Raw genomic sequence first — 19,199 nt, forward strand, 5'->3', positions numbered from 1 at the left:
ATTTTATAAAATATTTATGTTGCTGTAGGATTTGTTGAAGTTAGACAAGGTGGAAGCAAATGATTTAAAAGTATCTGGTTGATGTCTAGAGAGAGTAGTTGAGAGAAAGCACTTACCCGTGTCAGGCAGACCCTGCTGGGAAAATGGAGAGATGCACTGAAAGAGGCCAACTAGAGTGTCCAAAGGAGTTTTTGAATCCAAAATGGCAGAGCCAAATCTGACACTGAAGATGGCCATACAATTAGAAAGATGATGTAAAATCAGGTTGTCAATGGGTTTTTTAATAGATTTTGTCATAAGGTTTTGTAATACTTAGAGAGCATCTATCTATATGGCAATTAGAATACTTGACCAAAGGATGGGTGCTCAAGAAGTGAGAGCTATTGCTAGCCATAGCATGGAAAATCTTCTTACATATGTGGTTTATAATAATACTATGAAAATTAATTGTACTATTAAATTGTACTATTAAAACATTTTTTAAACTTAGATATGGTAATCCATAAGTTATATATTTTCATTTTAAAGTCATCTACATTTGTACAGGACTTTGTAATTCTTATCCATAAACTGTCATATTAACCAGGATACATATCATCTCTGGCTTACAAATAAGAAAAATGATACTCAGAGAGGTTCTGGGGCTTTACTCTGGATCATACATTGTGAAGTGGTGGAATCAGGCTAGAACTTGGATCTCTGGGTTAGCGCAGAATGTATATTTATTTTTAAAAAAACGTTCAAATTTGATATTTTTCTTACTCAAGATCAGCTCAAATTTCCTAGAAATGCAGCTTTCTTTTTAGTAGTTTTATTTTAGTTTGTTAATTGTAAAATCAGAGTTTGTGAAAAAGTAATTTCCCTAAATTTGACAATTACTTATCATTATGTGAATTGATTTTAATGTTGCCAGTACTTAAAGTTTTCATGAAGTGATTTAAATTGAAAATAATATGTATAGTTATATTGGAAAACATTACCTTTCAGGGACTAGTAAAATATTTACTTCATTGCCCTCAATGATAAATTATTCATTATAAAAACATTTATGAATAAATTTATATGATGTTTATTGTGACAGAACTGGGGTTCTATGGGACTTCATATTTTAACTATTTTTTTAGTTCGTACTTCTGTTTCTTAAAAGTTAAGAAATAATCGATTTTTTTAATGAAATAAATGTGCTATTTAGTTACTAAAGGCCTAAGTTGGTTGACATATAATATGGGTCAACTACAGAAATCTACCGGGGACAATATGCTGTTTATTAGCCATGGTGATGTTTCAAGATCAGCAGGACATTTAGCCAATTTAAAAGTCTTTAAGGTTTTACGATCAGGTTATCCGGCAATGCTAATTATTAGGCATTCAATACCAAATTTTCTAGGTATAAGTGAAGATCTAAGCAGGTATATTCAGACAAGTAGCTGTTCTTTCATATTGCCCAATACCCTCTGTCAAATGTATAGTCACATGGTCACACACACACATAAACACACATGCTCTTTAATTCCTTCCACAGAGTAATTATCTTATATTGCATGTATTTTGTCCCTAAGCAAATTTTTAGCATAGATTTAAAATATATATATATATATATATAAAAATTCCTAATTGTAATAATTTCATTTGTTATCTGGGAATGATGCTCCTCTATTGACTGCAACAATAAGTATAGCGAGGCAATCTCTCTGTAGATAAACAGTAAAAAACTAATCTATCCTAGTCAAAAAACCATCTTAATTTTTGGCCCTTTTTGTGTACCACAGAAACACCATCACTTACCAAGTGGCAAAAATGCAAGACGATTTCCAGCCATGGAGAGTTCGTTGAGGCTGGGCAGCTGGCAGAGATGGCGCGGCACATACCATAGACGATTGCGGTCCACAGTGAGGTACTGCAGAGAAAGGCACAGATGAAGCCGCTCGGGTAAAGTTAGCAAACGATTGGTAGAAATGTCTAGTGTCTGCAGCTCCTTCAAATCGCCAACCTCTACAACCAAAATCAAAATTAAGATAAATTGCACCCTGATTAACTTAAATAAACAGGATAAAATTGAACAATACTGTAACAGTTCACAACTAAATAAAATCAGTAGCTGTGACTATTTCCATAGTCATGAATGATGAAGCACAAAAGTTAAGGCTCATAGACAAATAATTCAACCTAGGGAGGTGTCTTTAAACTAGCTTGCCAGAATTTCTTAAGTGGAGATGAGGGCTGGTGTAGAAAAAGGGAGATACAAAGTGATGAATCTGAACCAGAATTCTGTCATTGACTAACTACCCTTGTTAGTAGGGTGAGAAAAAAAATTACATCCACTTCAATTTTTTTTGTTTTTTGGCTATTTGTGTGATTTACCTTCTATCTAAGTAGATAATAGGAGGTTTACAAGTTATAGCATTCAAGCAAGTACAAATTGTTCATATGAAATAAACATATCATTTCTAAACTAAGAATTAGAGTGTCTTTTGGAAACTTCCAACACAATAAAGTTTATACTTTACTTACTGTTGGGTAACATTTTTGGATATTGTCCAGCAATGTGAGTCATTTGCAAAGATCTAAAGCATACATGTCCTATGAAGATTTTTAATTCTACCCAAAGTAAATCCTTTTATTTACTGCAACATTCCCTCATCATTGATGTCTACTGTGATCTATTCCATAGTGAGTACAATTACAAGTCACTAAGCTGTGAGTAAAGTCCAGAAGTTCTTCAAAAGAAACTTCATTCTTCTTAGGAAAAATCACCATTGTTGGGGAAGAACATTTACTCTGTCCCAGAACAGCACATTCCAATCAAGGAATAAGCACCAGACAGGACAAGTCTATTTTTTCCCCATGAAGGACACACTACATGTTCAAGTCCACCATGATGCATCTTTTGCCCTTCTCTAATCCTGACCCTGTTCCTGATCCATTTCTCTTAGGTGAAGATTTCTCATGCTCTATGACTAGATGGGACCCCTATGGCACATTCCAGTCTGTTTAGGACTTGAATGAGCATTAGCAAATCTTCACAGATAATAAAGTTCTCTGCCCTCTTAAATGCTTAATTAAACAGATTTGATTTTCCTATTGCTACAGAGCAGGGGTCAGGAAACTACAACCACAGGCCAAATCCAGCCCATGACCCACTTCTATCCTGATTACAGATGAAACTGGCTTTTACACTTTTAAAGGGTGATAAACAAAAACATCAAAAACAAAGAACATGTAACAGCATATGTGGCCTGCAAAGCCTAAAAACATTTACTATCTGACCATTTACAGAAAATGTCTTCTGTCTTTGCTGTAGACATACTATTAGCTAGACATGTTTTAATAGCTAGCCTTTTAAACAAAAGTAATTTGAGTATAAAATACACTAATTTCTAGACATTTTTCTAATACTGACAGATTTGTGCTAAGAAAGCCAGTTTATTGCTCAATTTCCCCAACACTAAACAAAATACACACTTTGAAGATGGGTAGGCAGATTCAATACACAGCCTGGGACTGTGAATGGGAGTTTTGTTCTGTGTGAGCTTAACTGTCACATGTGGGAGTCAATTTCCCTTTGACTTCATTAGTGCAGTATTTCACCTACCAATGTCTGCATTCTTATCTATTTCATAAAATAAAACTGCTTCTGATGTGGGGTGCGCAAGAGTGAGGGAGCTGGAAGAAGAAAAAATCATGTTTCCAAAAGTGAATAAAAAGAAAAAAGGAACAAAAAAGAAATTCTTTTGATCTAACTTTATTTTTTGGCACTGGGAATTGAACTAGGGGCACTTTACCACTGATAAACATGCCCCTGTCTTTTTATTTTGAGACAAGGCCTTGCTAAGTTGCTGAGGCTAAAATCCTCTTGCCTTAACCTCCCAAATAATTGGGATTATAAGAATGCACTACCACACCTGGCTCTGATCTAACTTTAAAAACTGAAGATAGGAGTGAAGTGAATGACACAGGTCTTTGTCTTTGAGAATTGCATCACATACAAAAGATAATGTGTGACAGGAGCTCACAGGAAAAATTAGATGAGGAATTGGAGAAGCTTTACCAAAATTAATTGGTGATAGAAACTTTCAGAGGTCATAAGGAAAAAAGACAATAGTATTCCTGAAAGGGCATAAGGTTAGGGTTGAAAGCATGAGGAGAGGCAAGGAAATGAAAAAATGATTATGGCATGTACCATGGTCTCTTTGGGGTTGAATAAGTACCCAGACACCAGTGGGAGAAAAGCAGAAAATAAATTCATTATAGAGGGCTTGGTGGAGATGTGGATGATAATGCACATGAGGTAGAAAAGGCTAGACTTGCTACAGTGAGAATATGACATTTCCAGAAGATCCTCAGAGTAAATGTGCAGAAAGTAATAAAAAGAAGAGAGCCGAGGCCGAGAAAACACACAGGCGTTGGCTGTTAAAAAAAGAATGACAGAATTTGAGGGTAAATTCCAGAGTTTTTTAAGAAAAGCAGGTAGGCTTTCTTGGATACAGAAAATTAAAAAAAAAATAAGAGGAAGTTGATTTCAAGCTTCTAGACTATTACTCTGAGATGGGAATGCCAATGCTAAAAACTTAAATTACTTTTATAGAAAAAAAAACATAAGATTCCATCAATACTTTTGAATTGCATTATCTATAAATCATTTCTTTAAAGTGATTTGGAAAAAAATTTCATCAGAATTCACATGGTAACAAGGAAAGTAAAGGATTTCCACCTTTTTTAAAAAATAATTAAATGTACAAAAAGCATTTGATGCAGCTGCAAAAATTACTACGGCAACTGGCTTTGTGTTATTGTACTGTTCGATGGGGAGATAATATGTGGTTATAAATTTAAATTTTCCATAATAAAAAGATTTAATGTTTTTCAGTAGTGACAGATCAATATTTACCCTTTGCTCATACGTTGGATACTAAAATTAGTAACACTTTTGACAACAAAAGGGAAAACACAGACTGTCTGAAGCAAAAATAAAAGTAATGAGAACTGGAAAGGAGAAAAAGGACACACTATTTCTTACTTTCCATAAGTGATGAATTTAAAAAATTCTAGTAATCATCAGGGGGTCCAAGGGACCCCAGAAAAAAATTCTATTAAAAAAATTCTATTAAGACACCTATAATCCCAGCATCTCAGGAGGTTGAGGTAGGAGGATCACAAGTTCAAAGGTAGTCTCAGCAACTTAGTGAGGCTCTGGGCAACTTAGTGAAACCCTGTCTCAAAATGAAAAATAAAAAGGGCTGGTGATGTGACTCAGTGGTTAAGTGCCCCCTGGGGTCACCCCTGATTACCCATCTCCACCCCCAAATTCTATTAAATCTGAAACATTCAGGGATGCATATAGCAAATCAACAAATGCAAAAAGAAAAAAAAAAGGACATTTCTCTTTCTTTCTCTTAGTGATGGAGCTAGAAATCAGGGTCTTGTGCATGCTAAGTACAGGCTCTACCACTGCCCTATACTCCAGCCCAGGACATTTTTCTAAGAAGCATAATAGGTAGCCCCTCTTGTTTGTCAGAAAATATGTCAGCAATTGTTCCAATTAAAATACTGTGTTGCATACTACATATTATATTGTTGTAAAATTGATGATTTTGTTATATGATTAAAGCATCTGGGGGAAAGTGAAGTAAAATTAAAGAGCCTCTCTGGTGGTCTGAAATAAAAATAATGTTCATGATCATCATATAACAGATCACAAATCTAAGAACTGGATATGGCATTATTATTTGAATAATCCATTCAAAAATATAATTATTAGCTTAGCCAATGGAAATCACATTTTTAGAAAACAATAGCATTAAACAATTCTACATAAGAAACATGAAATGAACCTGTAGTAGCAACATATCAGACAATAATAGAGAAAGAGCCCCCCAAATGGGCTCAAGTTAAAAATGAAGAAACTATTGGCAAAATATAAATCCAGCAAATCTGATCAAGTTTCAAATCTGCACTGAGGCCAAAGCATTTTCTTGTTGTAAAGAAATCCATTGCTCTTCCTTCATTCCTAAAAATCCAAGTTTCCTGTTTTTATCATTTTTTTACTTCAGCATGGAAAACTTCTGCCATTTCTTTAAGAGCAGGTATGCGGGCAACAAATTCTTCTTAGGTTCCCCTTATTTGGGATTGTCTTTAAATAATAATTCCTAAGATTATTTTCATTTAGTACAAAATCTGGATTGAGCACTCATTTATTTCAGTTCTTTAAAGATGCTGTTCCATTGTATTCTAGCCTCCATATACATTATTCTCCTATATATAATGCATCATTTTATTTACTTTCAAGATTTAAAAAAAATATTTTTCTTGAGCTGACTGATTATGATGTCTCAGCAAATGTCTTTTTTGAATTTATATCATTTGGTTCTGATGCACTTTTGCAATCTGTAAATTTATGATTCTCACCAAATTTTCTGCTTTGGCCATTGTGTCTTCAAATTGAGTTCTTATATCTGAGTAAATTTAACAGACTATAGACTCTTTTTAATTTAAGATAAGTGTAGTTGCTGAAAGTAAAAAGAGCATTGTCTGGTGTGGTTTTCAATATGTGAAACTGTATTCCTTATGACAAATAAAACACAAAAATTGGTGGAGAAAAGTGAAAGGAATTTCAAGGTGGGCTTTAAAATATATTATAATGTACTCACTAATCACTAAACATAATAAAAATACAAAGAAGATGAAACCAAAAAGCCTGTAAGTAAATTAAAATAGAATATTAAAAATATTCAAATAATACAAAACAGGAAACAGGGAACAGAGAAACAAAACCAGAGACTACAAACACAAAACAAATAATGAAATAGTGGGCTTAAATCTAAAAAGATTAATAATTACATCCACTGTAAATAGCCTAAGGTCACCAATTAAAAGAATGTCAGATTGGATTGTGTTTGGAAAAAAAATCTATTTTATCTTAAAAGAATTTATTATAAATATGAATACATAGATAAACTAAAATAACAAACATATATGCCATGCAAACAATGATCCTCCCACCCAAAGTGGAATTTCCCAGATGGTAAAATGACATTACCAAATACTCTGCCCAAAAAGCAATTATCAAATTACACAAAACGATCAAAAGCAACCATTTTGATACTCTAGAAATTTGACTAGCCATTCTGACACGTGTAAAAACATCAACATGAGGAAAAACAAAAAACAAAAACCTCCTGAAATTTTGATAAGAAGGGCTAAAATCTGTGACAAATTTGCCAGAGGTGGCTCCCATCCTCCAACCCAGGTGGTTTAGTATAATAGTAGTTTTAATGGGGCAGAGCAGGCTGCAAGCCAGCAGCTTCACTGCCAGAGGGGCTGACTTGGTTTGGAATGAAAGGTAAGAACCCACACCCAGTGTTGTTGTCAGTAATAAGTAGCAATCTTGGTCATAATCAAACATGATAGGCCAATGGTTTTACTAGGCTGAGGTGTGGTCCTGGCTAGGATAGATGAGCCAAAAATTTAAGAAGGAGACATGGGATATAAAAGAGTCTTAATGGGAACAGACAGGCTCTGTACATAACCCAGACTGCCTGATGGTGGTGGGCAAGCATAAAGGAGGCCAGAGGAGGACTCGAGCTATTTACAGATCCCAGGCATATAGGGCGACTGCACAGATGCACAGAGGACAAGACAGAGCTTGTATAAAAGCCAGGGTAAACCTGAAAACTGCATGAATTTTAAATGTGTTCCTAAATCTATAAACAGATTCATCAGCTGATGGTAGAAGCCTTACTAGCCCAAGGTGTTTAAACTGTGCAGAGATAGGAACAAATCCTAAAAAGTCAAGCTTAAAAATTACAAAAATAAGCTAAAAGAAAAAAATACCAAGCAGAAACATTAGTGGTGAAGCACAGTGGGGGAAATAAATTTTTGATTTTTAGTCAAGAAAATTACTCAAAGAAATGAAGTAAATATCAATAACAATCCTCAGGAAAAAAGAAATCAAAAGTCAGGAGTTGTTATATCACATCATGTAAAAATCCAGTTGAAAAAAAATTACAAGACATATAATAAAACAGAAAGGTATAATCATACTCAGAAAAAAATAGAAACATGCTAAGCGAACCCAGATGTTAGATTTAGCAAACAATGATGTTAAAGCAGTTATTTGTTTAACAAAAAGAAATACATTTAAAGAACCAAAGGAAAATATGATAATGATGATTCAGAGAGAACTTCAATAAAAAGTCAGAAATTATTAAAAATGTAAATTTGAAGTTGAAAAGTACAAGTGCAAAGAAGAATTCAATAGCAGATTTGAATGGGTAGATGAAAGAATCAGTGATAGATACTGGGTATGATCCAATTAGAAAAGGCAAGGGCAAAAACTGGAGGAAAACGAACAGAGCCTCAGACATCTTCAGGACAAAACAACTGTACCAACACAAGTGTGATAAGATTCCAGTAAAAAGAGAATGTGGAGAAAGGGCCAGAAAAACATCAAAATAAATAGGAGCCAAATTTTGATAAAAATAATGAATATCAAGAAGCTCAATAAATAATAGGATAAGCACAAAGAAGTCTACACTTCTACACATCATAATTATATTATGAAAGACAAATATAAATAGAAAATCTGAAAGAAGAGAAAAATGACTTCATCATATTCAGGGGATTGGTAAGAAAACTAAAAAAAGAAACAACATCAACAGAGGAATTGAAACTGCACACTAAAAACATTTATCTATCATCAAAGAAGGTAATAATGGGCACAAAAAGATATAAAATAAGTAGAGGTGCTGGGGTTGTGGCTCAGTGGTAGACTGCTCGCCTAGCACATTCGAGGCCCTGGGTTCAGTCCTCAGCACCACATAAAAAATAAATAAATAAAATAAAGGTATTGTGTCCAACTAAGACTAAAAAAATAAATATTAAAAAATGAAATATGTAGAATACATATTTTATATAGAGGCACAAAAAAGTTATAAAATATGTAGAGCAAATAATAAAATGGCTTATATAAATGGAAGAAGGTCTAAGACTGCATTAAAAACAATATGCTGTATCTAACACACAAAGGTTTAAAGTAAAAGAATAAAGAAAAATGCACAATTTAAATGATAACCATGAGAGAGAGAGAGTGGCAATCTACATATTAGAAAAAAATAGACATTAGAATATGAAATACTATGAGAGAGAGGAATATTTCATAATGAAAAAATGGTCAATGTTTTGATGCCACATGCCTAATACGAGAACCCCAAATTACATGAAGCAAAAATATCAACATAATTGAAAGAAAAAGTAGACATTTCAACAATGATAGAAGATTTTACTGTGTCACTCTTAATAACTGACAGAATAATCAAATAAATAGAAATACTTATACTACACAATAAGCCAAATTGACCTAATTTGAAATCTTAGAACACTACAGCAGAAAACATATTCTTTTCTTTTTTGTGGTGCTGGGGATCAAACCTAAGGTCTTGCACATGATAAGATATATTATTTTTAAGTACACATGGTACATTCTCCAGCATAGACCATATGCTAGACTGTTAAACCAGTCTCATATTGAAAAGTACTGAAATCAGACAAAATCAAATGGGATTTAAAGTAGAAACTCACAAAATAGAGAAATCCCCAAATACTTGGAAATTACACAAAATGCTTCTAAGTACCCACAAGAAAACAAATTACAAGGAAAATTAGAAAATATTTTTTTAAATTTTTTATTTGTTTTAATTAGTTATACATGACAGTAGAATGCATTTATGCACTTTGATATATCATACATAGATGGGATATAATTTCTCAGTTTTCTGAGTGTACATGTTGCAGAATCACATTGGTCATGTAGTCACGTATATACATACAATAATAATGTCTGTTTCATTCTACTATCTTTCCTATCCCCACATCCCCACCCTTTTCCTCTCATCACTTCCCTTACCTAATCTAAGGTAATGCTATTCTTCCCTAGTGTCCCCTGCCTTACTGTGAATTAGCATCCACATAGGAGAGAAAACATTTGGCCTTTTGTTTGTGGGATTGGCTTATTTTGCTTAGCATGATATTCTCCACTCGAAACATTTACTGGCAAATGCCATTTTACTCTTCTTTAAAGCTGAGTATATTCCATTGGGTATATATACCACATTTTCTTTATCCATTAGTTTATTGAGAGACACCTAGGTTGGTTCCATAGTCTAGCTATTGTAAATTGAGCTGCTATAAGTATTGATGTGGCTGTGTCACTATAGTATGCTGATTTTAGGTCCTTTGGGTATAAACCAAGGAGTGGGATAGCTGGGTCAAATGGTGGTTCCATTTCTAATTTTCTGAGGAATCTCCATACTGTTTTCCATAGTGATTGCACCAATTTGAAGTCCCACCAGCAATGTATGAGTCTACCTTTTCCACCACATCCTCACCAACATTTATTGTTACCTGTATGCTTGATGATTGCTATTCTGACAGGAGTGAGATGAAATATTAGAGTAGTTTTGATTTGCATTTCTCTAATTGCTAGAGATGTTGAACTCTTTTTCACATATTTGTTGATCAATTGTATTTCTTCTTCTGTGAATTGTCTGTTCAGTTCCTTTGCCTATTTATTGATTGGGTTATTTGTTTTTTTGGTGTTAAGTTTTTGAGTTCTTTATGTATCCTAGAGATTAATGCTTTATTGAAGGTGCATGTGGTAAAGATTTTCTCCCAATCTGTAGGCTCTCTCCTCATGTTATTTTCCTTTGCCGAGAAGAAGCTTTTTAATTGGAATCCATCCTATTTATTGATTCTTGTTTTTTACTTCTTGCACTTTAAGAATCTTGTTTAAGGAAGTCAGATCCTAGGCCAATGTGATGCAGGTTTGGGTCTATTTCTTCTTCTATTAGATGCAAGGTCTCTGTTCTAGTGCCTAAGTCTGATCCACTTTGAGTTGATTTTTGTGCAGGGTGATAGACAGAGGTTTAATTTCATTTTGCTACATGTGGATTTCCAGTTTTGCCACCCTTGTCTAGTATGGAATAATCATATTTATGTGGGTTTGCCTCTGTGTCCTCTATTCTGTACCATTTGTCTACAAGTCTATTCTGGTCCCAACACAAGCCATTTTTGTTACTACAGCTCTGTAGTATAGTTTAAGTTCTGATATTGTGATGCCTCCTACTTTACTTTTCTTGCTAAGGATTGCTTTGGCTATTCTGGGTCTTTTATTTTTCCAAATGAATTTCATTACTGACTGCTTTTTCTATTTCTATGAAGAATGTCATTGTGATTTTAATAGGAATTGCATTAAATCTGTATAACGCTTTTGGTAGTATGGCCATTTTGACAGTATTAATTCTGCCTATCCAGGAGCATGAGAGATCTTTCCATCTTCTAAGATTTTCTTCAATTTCTTTCTTTAGTGTTCTGTAGTTTTCATTGTAGAGGTCTTTCACTTCTTTGTTAGATTGACTCCCAGGTATGTTATTTTTTTTTCAGGCTATTATGAATGGAATAGTTTTCCTAAGTTCTTTTTCAGTGGATTCATCACTGCTATATAGGAATGTGTTTGATTTATCGGTGTTGATTTTATGTCCTATTAATTTTTGCTGACTTCATTTATTAGTTCTAGAAGTTTTCTGGTGGAATTTTTTGGATCTTCTAGATATAGAATCATGTCATTGGCAAATAGTTTGAGCTCTTCTTTACCTATTTGTATCCCTTTATTTCATTTCTCTCTCTCTCTCTCTCTCTCTCTCTCTCTCTCTCTCTCTCTCTTTGTCTAATTGCTTTGGCTAGAGTTTCAAGGATGATGTTGAATAGAAGTGGTGAAAGAGGACATCCTTATCCTGTTCCAGTTTTTAGCAGGGATGCTTTCAATTTTTCTCCATTTAGAATGATGCTGGCCTTGGGTTTAGCATATGATATCTTTTTCCTACTATCCCTAGTTTTTCTAGTGTCTGTAACATGAAGGTGTGCTGTATTTTGTCAAATGCTTTTTCTGCATCTACTGAGATGATCATATGAGTAATGTTCTTAAATCTATTAATATGATGAATTACATTTATTGATTTTTGTATGTTGAACCAACCTGCATCCCTGGGATGAATCCCACTTGAACATGGTGCACTATCTTTTTAATGTTTTGAATGCAATTTGACAGAATTTTATTGAAAAAATTTATATCTATGATCATCAGGGATATTGGTCTGAAGTTTTCTTTCCTTGATGTGTCTGGTTTTTGTATCAGAGTGATAGTAGCCTCAAAGAATGAGTTTGGAAGGGTTTCCTCCTTTTATATTTCATGGAATACTTTGAGGAATATTGGTGTTAATTTTTCTTTGAAACTCTTGTAGAACTTGGCTGAGAATCCATTTGGTCCCGGGCTTTTCTTGGTTGGTAGGCCTTTGATGGCGTTTTCTATTTCACTACTTGAAATTGGTCTGTTTAAATCATGTATGACCTCCTCATTCAGTTTAGGTAGGTCATGTGTCTCTAGAAATTTGTCAATGTCTTTGATATTTTCTATTTTATTAGAGTATAAAATTTCAAAACAGTTTCTAATTATCGTCTGTATTTCAGACATGTCTGTTGTGATATTTCCTTCTTCATCTTTTATTTTAGTAATTTGCGTTTTCTCTCTTTTAAACCCTTCATTAGCATGGCCAGGTGTTTATATATTTTATTTATTTTTTCAAAGAACCAAATTTTTTTTGTCAATTTTTTCAATTGTTTCTTTTGTTTCAATTTCATTGATTTCAGCTCTGATTTTAATTATTTCCTGTCTTCTACTGCTTTTAGTGTTGATTTGTTCTTATTTTTCTAGGCCTTTGAGATGTACCTCTGTCCTCTCATCCACCATTTGAAACTGTAAACCATTTTAACAAATATTCTGTTAGTACTATAAGAAAGTTATTGAACTCATTATTTTGGTTTAATGAGAGACAGCAGTAGATGCCTTAGTGGGAGCTATTAGGTTTAAGGTTATATATTGTGTACACTGAGTGCTGTTGATTTTGGTCTCACCAGTAAAGGTGAAGCACTGGAAATCTTCAGGGACACTATAGGTCTACAGGGTAGAATTTATCCTGCATTAGATCTATACTTTTAGATGGGAAAACATACTAACAACATGAAAAAACATGGTAATAAAGCACCCCACACAAACCAAGATGCTTCAACAACAGAAGTCACTGATAACACTGCAGAAGAATGTCCAAGAAGGACTTCAGATTGTATATAATTAAGCTGATATGTGAAGCAAAGGATAGTATAAGGAGTGAAATTAAAAAAAAAAACAGGAAGTGAAAGAAAACTTCAATAAAAAGTTAGAGATTGTGAAAAAAAAACAAGCAGAAATCTTCAAAATGAAGGAATCAGTAAGCCAAATTATAAATTCAATAGAAAGCATCACCATCAAACTAGACCATTTGGAAGATGGAACCTCAGACAATGAAGACAAAATATATAATCTTGAAAGTAGAGTTGAACATGCGGAGAAGATGGTAAACCATGAACAGAAATCCAAGAATGGGATCACATCAAAATCTCTGGGACATTATGAAGACAGTACTAAGAGAAAATATTTTTAACCAAATGACAACAGCCAACACAGAGTATCAACACTGATGGACTGCAAGGATATGTTGAATGGGATAATGACAACTTAAATACCTATATTAGGGAAGAAAATTCTCAAATCCATTTCCTGAGCTTCCACTTTGAGAAAGGAGAGAAGGAGGTAAAAACTAAACTCAAAGTAATAAGAAGAAAGGAAATAATAAAAATTACAGTAGGGAACAATGAACTAGAAATCAGAAATGTGATAGAAAAAAATCAATAAAAACCAAGTTAGTTCTTTTTAAAAAGATAAAATTGGCAAACCATTAGCTACACTAATCTAAATAAATAGTAAAAAAAGAACATAAATTGCCAATATTGGGAACAAAAGATGGGGCATTACTATTAACTTTATGGAGACTAAAAAGATTATAAGGGACACTACCAACAAATTTGTTCCAACAAGTTAGCAACGTAGATGAAATGAGCATATTTTGCAAAAGACACAAATTACCATACCTAATTCAAGAAGTCATTAAAAGTGTGAATAGATTTATCATATGAAAGAAAGCTGAATTAGTTAATTTAATTTTTTCCATAAAGAAAAGTCCAGGTCCAGGTGGCTTTTCTATTCTACTAAATATTTATCTCCTAAGAAATATTTAAAGAAAAAATAATTCTTTACAAACTTCTTAAGAAAACAGGAGAAAATACTTCCTCATTTTATGAAACCATTGTTACCCTAAAACTAAAGTTAGCCAAAAACATCATAAATCTACAGATTGATATCCCTTGTGAATATAAATGCAAAAATGCTAAACAAAATCTGAGCAAACAAAAACTAACAACATGTAAAAATAATTATACATCATGAACATGTAAAACTGATGCCAGGAATATAAGGCTGATTTAACACTTGAAAAAATTAATCAATACAATACATATGCTCATAGAATAAGGCAGAAACTGTGCACTCATTTCAATAGACAGGTAACTTCTTTAACCCTCCACAGAGAATCTACAAAACATCCAAAGTTAAAGATTGAATTTAGTGGCAAGAGACTAAAGAGAAGGAACAAAGCAAAGAAGCCAACTCTCTCTGTTACTACTCCATGAACTGGTGGTTCTAGTGAATGCATTAAGGTAAAAAACAAAAAGTGTCAAGAATGAAAAAGTAGTAGTAAAGCAATCTTTATTCATAGTAGACATGATCCTTAGAAGAAAACTCTAAGGGATCCACAAAAACTACTAGCTAGGACTAATAAGTGTAATAGGGTCACTAGATAAAAGATCAATATTAAAAAAAATAGTTGCTTTGGGGAATAAATAAAAAATGAAGAGGGAATTTCATCAAAACAGAGGAAAGATCAGTAGAGTAGACAAAAGGGATTGAGGAGGAGGACAAGGGCCAGGCAAAGGGAAGAAGAGTGGAATGAATGTGTGTGCATGGATATGGCACAATGGATCCCAGCATCAGGTATATCCACAGGGCACTAATTAAAACAGAAAAAAAAAGTACACTGTAAATTGATTGAAGAGGGATCAGTGGAGTAGAGAGAGAGGAGCAGTAGGGAAAGGGAGTGCTGGAGACTGAACTGGAGAGCAGGTTGTACTCCATGCTTTTGTGATAAAAATCAGGGTGTATCCTTGTGTAGTAAATAACAGAAAGAAGGAAGGAGGGAAGGGAGGGAGGATGGAAGGAAATGTATACACAACTTACAATAAATGCTAAAAATTTTTAAAAATCAGTTGCTTTCTATATACCAGGAAAAATATGCCAAAATAAAATTAATAATCCCACTCAGAATATCCTCAAAAATGAAAAGTGTAGAATAAACGTAACAAAAAAATATAAACTTTAAAAAAATTTATTCATTTATTTGTTATACATAACAGCACAATGCATTTCAATTCATAGTACACATATGGAGCACAATTTTTCATTACTCTGGTTGTACACAAAGTAGAGTCACACCATTCCTATCTTCATATATGTACCTAGGGTAATGATGTCCATCTCATTCCACCATCTTTCTTACCCTCATGCCCCATCCCTTTTCCTCCTTCCCCTTTGCCCAATCAAAGTTCCTCCATTTTTCCCATGCCTCCCCCACCATTATGGATCAGCATCAACTCATCAGAGAGAAAATCCCCTTTGGTTTTGGGGATTTGCTTACTTCGCTTAGCATCACATTCTCCAACTCCATCTATTTATCTGTAAATGCCATAATTTTATTCTCCTTTAATGCTGAGTAATATTCCATTGAGTATATATGCCACAGTTTCTTTATCCATTCATCTATTGAAGGGCACAGTTTAGCTATTATGAATTGAGCTGCTAAAAACATTGATATGGCATTGTCACTGTAGTATGATGGTTTTAAGTCATTTGGGTATAGACAGAAGAGTGGGATAGCTGGGTCAAATGGTTCCATTCCAAGTTTTCTAAGGAATCTCCATACTGCTTTCCAGATTGGTTGCACCAATTTGCAGTCCCACCAACAATGTAAGAGTGTGCCTTTCCTTCCACATCCTTGCCAATACTTATTGTTGCTTGTATTCTTTTTTAAAAAAAAATTTTATGTTTTAGATGTAGTTGGACACAATGCCTTTATTTATTTTTATGTGGTGCGCAGGATTGAACCCTTACACATGCTAGGTAAGTGCTCTACCATTGAGCCACAACCCCAGCCCTGTTGCTTATATTCTTAACTGCCATTCTGACTGGAGTCAGACAAAATCTTAGAATAGTTTTGATTTGCATTTCTGTAATTACTAGAGATGTTGAACCTTTTTTCATATATGTGTTGACCATTTGTATATCTTCTTCTGAGAGGTGTCTGTGATAATATCTGGGTGTATCCTTGTGTAACCATCTAATGATGGTTAGATGCCAAGAAGTAGGTGGTAATGTTTAGCCCATTTATTGATTGGGTTATTTATTTTTTTTGATGTTAAGGTTTTTGAGTTCTTTATATATCCTGGAGATTATTGCTCTGTCTGATGTGCATGTGGTAAAAATTTGCTCCCATTCTCTATGCTCTCTCTTTACCTCACAGATTGTTTCTTTTGCTGAGAAGAAACTTTTCAGTTTGGATCCTTTCCATTTATTGATTCTTAATTTTATTTCTTGAGCTATAAGAGTTTTGTTAAGGAAGTCAGGGCCTAATTGGACATGATGAAGATTTGGGCCTACTTTTTCTTCTATTAGGCACAAGGTCTCTGGCCTCATCCCTAGGTCCTTGATCCACTTTGAGTTGAGTTTTATGCATGGCGAGAGGTAAGGGTTTAATTTTATTTTGCTGCTTATGGATTTCCAGTTTCCCCAGCACCATTTGTTAAAGAGGCTATCTTTTCTCCAATATAAGTTTTTGGCACCTTTGTCTAGTATGAGATAACTGTATTTATCTATTTTTGTGCCAATACCATGCCATTTTTGTTACTATTGCTCTGTAGTACAGTTTAAGGTCTGATGCCTCCTGCTTCACTCTTCTTGTTAAGGATTGCTTTGGCTGTTCTATTACTTTTCCAGATGAATTTCATGATTGCTTTTTCTATTTCTATGAGGAATGTCACTGGGATTTTGATTGGAATTGTATTAAATCTGTATAGTGCTTTTGGTAGTATGATCATATTGACAATATTAATTCTGCCTATCCAAGAGCATGAGAGATCTTTCCATTTTCTAAGGTCTTCTTTTAATTTCTTTCTTGAGTGTTCTAAAAACGATGGTTAGATGCCAAGAAGTAGGTGGTAATGCCTTAACTGTACCTGTGTTGTCAGGCCCAAGGGCCTCTTCCATCTTTGTCAAGGCTAGTGCTAACCTTCTCTCCTTTCATATAACACAAAATATAAAACTTATATGGTAAAAACTACAAAATATTGCTGAAAGAAATTAAAGACCTAAATAAACAGACACTTTGACCTTATGGATATGAAGACTTAATATTGTTGAGATGCCATACTGCTCAAATTGATCAACACAATCCCTTATCAAAATCTCTGGAGGCTTTTTTAAAAGTAGATATTAACAGGTTGATTTTAAGTTTTATATTTAAGATGCAGAGTACTTAGAAAAGCCAAAACAATTTTGAAAAAGATGAATAAATGTTTTTTAGCAGGCAAATGGGCAAACTCTGGCATATCTATACAATCCAATAGTACTAATCAATAAAAAGGAATAAATTAAGGACACATGGAAAGCAGCTGAGTTTCAATTGCATTGTGCCAAACAAAAGAAGCTAGATTCAAAGGATATGTACTATACCATTCCATTTATACAATATTCTGGTAAAGGCAAAACTACTGAAATAGAAAACAGGCCTGAAGAGTGGACAAAGGTTTATATATAAGGTTTATATATAAGCGGACAAAGGTTTGTACAGGAGGATCTTGGAGGGTGTGAAAATTCTTAGATATTTTGAGTGTGATGGTGGCTACATGACTATACATCAGAAGGATGAATTTTCCTGTGTATTAAAATAAAAACAGTAACTCAAAATTCTTGGGCTGAGGATGTAACTCAGTGATAGAGTGCTTGTCCAGCATCACAAGGCCTCAGGTTCAATTTCTAACACTGAAAAAAACCAACAAACGAAACAAATAAATATAAACTAAACAAAAAAAAATTCCTTTAAATGTTAATTTTTTTCCTGGGGATTAAACTCAGGGATGCTTAACCACAAAGCCACATTCCCAGCCCATTTAAATTTTTATTGTACTAAATTGTTTAGGTTCTTGCGAAGTAGCTGAGGCTGGCTTTAAACTTGTGATCTTCCTGCCTCAGTCTCCCGAGTTGCAGAGATTACAGGTGGGCTCCATCATGCCCAGCTACATGTATTGTTTGTTAAATCAAAACTTTAAAAGTTTCAGATGCGGATTATCTGAACCTTCTAAATAAGCACAAAAGTTATTCTGGGTGCAGATTTCCCATAATTTAACCAGTTATATAACTTTTTATTTCTAGTAAAGTGCCCCTTGTATTTTTCCAAAGTCTTCTTTTCAATATTATTGTGTTTCTTTTTAACAAGTATCTATAATTAATTTTTAAATTCAGCACTATTGACATCTTCAAAAATATTTATTTCTATGTCACCTTCAAATTAATGTATTAGTAACACTAGTGTATAACACTTGTTTTGGAATCCTGGTAGAATCCTACTCTTTTCAGCTGGGTCTCCTGGTCACCACACCACTCTCACCTGCCTTTCTTTCCTCCTTGGAAGTAAACATCACTTTGTATACCTCACTTCCTTAATGTCCGTGGAATAATCCTAACTCCACAATTTTTGGTAGTAAGTGTTTACTTTTATGCTAAATATATAATACCTTAAAACATTTCAGCTGCTTACATAGAGTATCCTGAAAACAAATTCATTATTGCCACATCATAATTACTTAGACTAAGCATAAAAATAGCATTAGAGTGTCAATTTGAAAAGAGAAAACAGTAAGTTTAGATCATCATTCTGTGAAGATGTATACTGAACTAACCTAAAATTTAAATGGAATGGGAAGGAAGCCACCCACGGCAAGCCAAGCCAGTGACCACAGAGTCAATAACAAGGCTTGCTATTTTCAAGCTCTGGCTTTTTCCGGTACCACTAAAAACAGCTCTAATTTAAGCTCCACAGCACTTCTGGGTAAGGGGATCATACAAAAAAATGAAAGACAATATTTCATAGCCAAATTCCATTTTTTAC

At 33.8% G+C, this 19,199-nt stretch overlaps 1 protein-coding gene across 3 annotated transcripts in view; it reads right to left on the bottom strand.

Annotated features, from left to right (window-relative positions):
• LRRC28 (leucine rich repeat containing 28) overlaps window positions 1-19,199 on the bottom strand; it is a 135,036-nt gene that overhangs the window by 46,546 nt on the left and 69,291 nt on the right. For 2 of the 3 annotated variants that reach the window (XM_081290749.1, XM_081290748.1), the window contains exon 6: window positions 1,786-1,992. The exons of the other annotated variant lie outside the window; for it this stretch is intronic. In XM_081290749.1, coding sequence (XP_081146875.1) covers window positions 1,786-1,992 — 207 coding nt within the window. The remainder of the gene's footprint in view (window positions 1-1,785; window positions 1,993-19,199) is intronic. 3 annotated transcript variants of the gene reach the window in all.

The sequence above is a fragment of the Spermophilus citellus genome, assembly GCF_964194105.1.
Source record: "Spermophilus citellus genome assembly, chromosome: 4".
In the NCBI taxonomy this organism is placed as follows: domain Eukaryota; kingdom Metazoa; phylum Chordata; class Mammalia; order Rodentia; family Sciuridae; genus Spermophilus; species Spermophilus citellus.